General features: G+C 39.3%; 1 protein-coding gene across 1 annotated transcript in view; it reads left to right on the forward strand.

Moving 5' to 3' along the window:
• Window positions 1–2,047, forward strand: part of FSTL5 (follistatin like 5) — a gene marked incomplete at its 3' end in the record, with an annotated part of 780,165 nt that extends 778,118 nt beyond the window's left edge. The window contains exon 17 of the mRNA XM_004708783.2: window positions 1,426–2,047. Within this exon, the coding sequence (XP_004708840.2) occupies window positions 1,426–2,047 (622 nt within the window). The remainder of the gene's footprint in view (window positions 1–1,425) is intronic.
• Between the last annotated feature and the right edge of the window lie 2 nt (window positions 2,048–2,049).

Genomic DNA, 2,049 nt, shown 5'->3' on the forward strand with positions numbered 1-2,049 from the left:
CATCTGGGATCTTAAAGCCTTTTTACTTTTTCTTATATGATTGACTTATTTTTGCTACTAAATCACCAATATTAGGGGACAGGGTTTTAAACTCTATTTATACTTTCTCCAAAATGACTTGCTGCCATCAAATCAATGCTGATTGATTGACCCCCTGTGATTTTCCCAGACAAGATCTGTTCCTGGGAGTAGAAAGTCGAGTCTATCTCCTGTGGAGCTGCTAATAATTTTGAACTGCTGACCATGCAGATCACAGCCCAGTGTGGAACCACTACACCACAGGGGCTTCTCATAAAGTGTAGGAAATATGTAGGATTTTTTTTTTAATCACTGAGAGAAACAATATTAGAGAGAGGAACAGAGACCACCAACAGCACAAAAGCAAGTATTTTGAAACTACAGTCATTATATGTAATACACTTTTCCCCCACTTAGTTTTAAATGATTTATTGATGATCCACTAGACAGCTCAATGAACATTCCTACCGGCCAAAAATAAATCATATATATAAAGTATGAAATGGAATGAGTGAACTGGAAATGACCAAAGATGATTTACATCTGGTTTGGAGGAGAATTATAACCCCCTAAAAATCACTATACTGCAGATAACAACTCCAGAGAAAACAGTATAGACGACTTCCTGAGGATTTCAGAGTAAGAGTTGAAATTTGAAAGAAGCAGTTGGTTCTGATCATTTGGGGGCTTGTACAATAGAATAATTCTATAAATCATTATTTTCATTGATCAATGTAAGGTAACTATAATTCTTGTATGTCATAATTATAAGGAAACTTCAAAAGGTTAATTGAAAATGGAGTTAAAAGACAATGTGTTTTTTGAGGCTTTTTTTGAAACCCCATTGAAGAAATGTAAGAGTAATTTGAACACGATACTATACACAGACACACACAAATATGCATCTATTAAGGTGGTCCTTTGTATAACATAAATGAGAGGCATTTCTATAATTATCTAAGTGGTGGTGTTTGTCAGATAAATTTGATGGTCTTAAGACCATCTAACAAATAAACAAAGTGAGTGAGTGCAATCAATCTTTAAGACTTTTATCCTTGCTGGATTTAGTAGCAGTTAAGTAAGCTTTTTCATTATCAGAAAGTACCAAAGTAATATTTACATTTTTGCTCTTCTGTGTAAAAAACAAAATTTGTTGTTCCAATCAACTAGCTATATGGTTTTTGATTACTCTGTTATAATTGCGCGGCAATAGTGAAGGTTTGACCTAGAGCGAAGAGGAGGTAGTGCGGTTTACAGGTGAATGCTCACATGCTAATGACACGTACTGCTCCGCAGCCTGAGGAACATCCTCTGGACGCAGATAACCCCCTTCTGTCTGTCCACATGCACTTTCTCATGGTAATCACTCTCGGCTTTCCTGTCTAACTTTGTTTTCCTTCTCTCCAGGTTTGGATTTATCCTTCATAAAGATGAAGCTGCATTACAAAAAATTGATCTTGAAACCATGTCATACATCAAAACGATTAACTTGAAGCCCTATAAGTGTGTTCCTCGCTCGCTGGCCCATACACACCTGGGAGGCTATTACTTCATTGGGTGTAAACCTGACAGCACTGGAGCAATGCCGCCCCAGCTCATGGTGGACGGTGTAACTGACTCGGTCATTGGATACAATAGTGATGTCACTGGCACTCCCTATGTCTCTCCAGATGGACACTACCTTGTCAGCATTAATGATGTGGAAGGCCTTGTGAGGGTCCAGTACATCACCATCAGAGGAGAAATACTGGAAGCCTTCGATATTCACACAAACTTGCACATATCTGATGTCGCGTTTCAGCCATCCTTTACTGAGGCCAACCAGTACAACGTCTATGGCAGCTCTAGCACGCAGACTGATGTGCTCTTTGTCGAGCTCGCCTCTGGAAAAGTTAAGATGATAAAGAGCCTGAAGGAACCCCTCAAGGTCGAAGAATGGCCTTGGAGCCAGAAGAACAGGCAAATCCAGGACAGTGGCTTGTTTGGTCAGTACCTGATGACACCCTCCCAGGATTCTCTCTTTATTCTGGA

The sequence above is a fragment of the Echinops telfairi genome, unplaced genomic scaffold (genome assembly GCF_000313985.2).
Source record: "Echinops telfairi isolate 266 unplaced genomic scaffold, ASM31398v2 ScPeMD7_5868;HRSCAF=6743_0, whole genome shotgun sequence".
Lineage (NCBI taxonomy): Eukaryota > Metazoa > Chordata > Mammalia > Afrosoricida > Tenrecidae > Echinops > Echinops telfairi.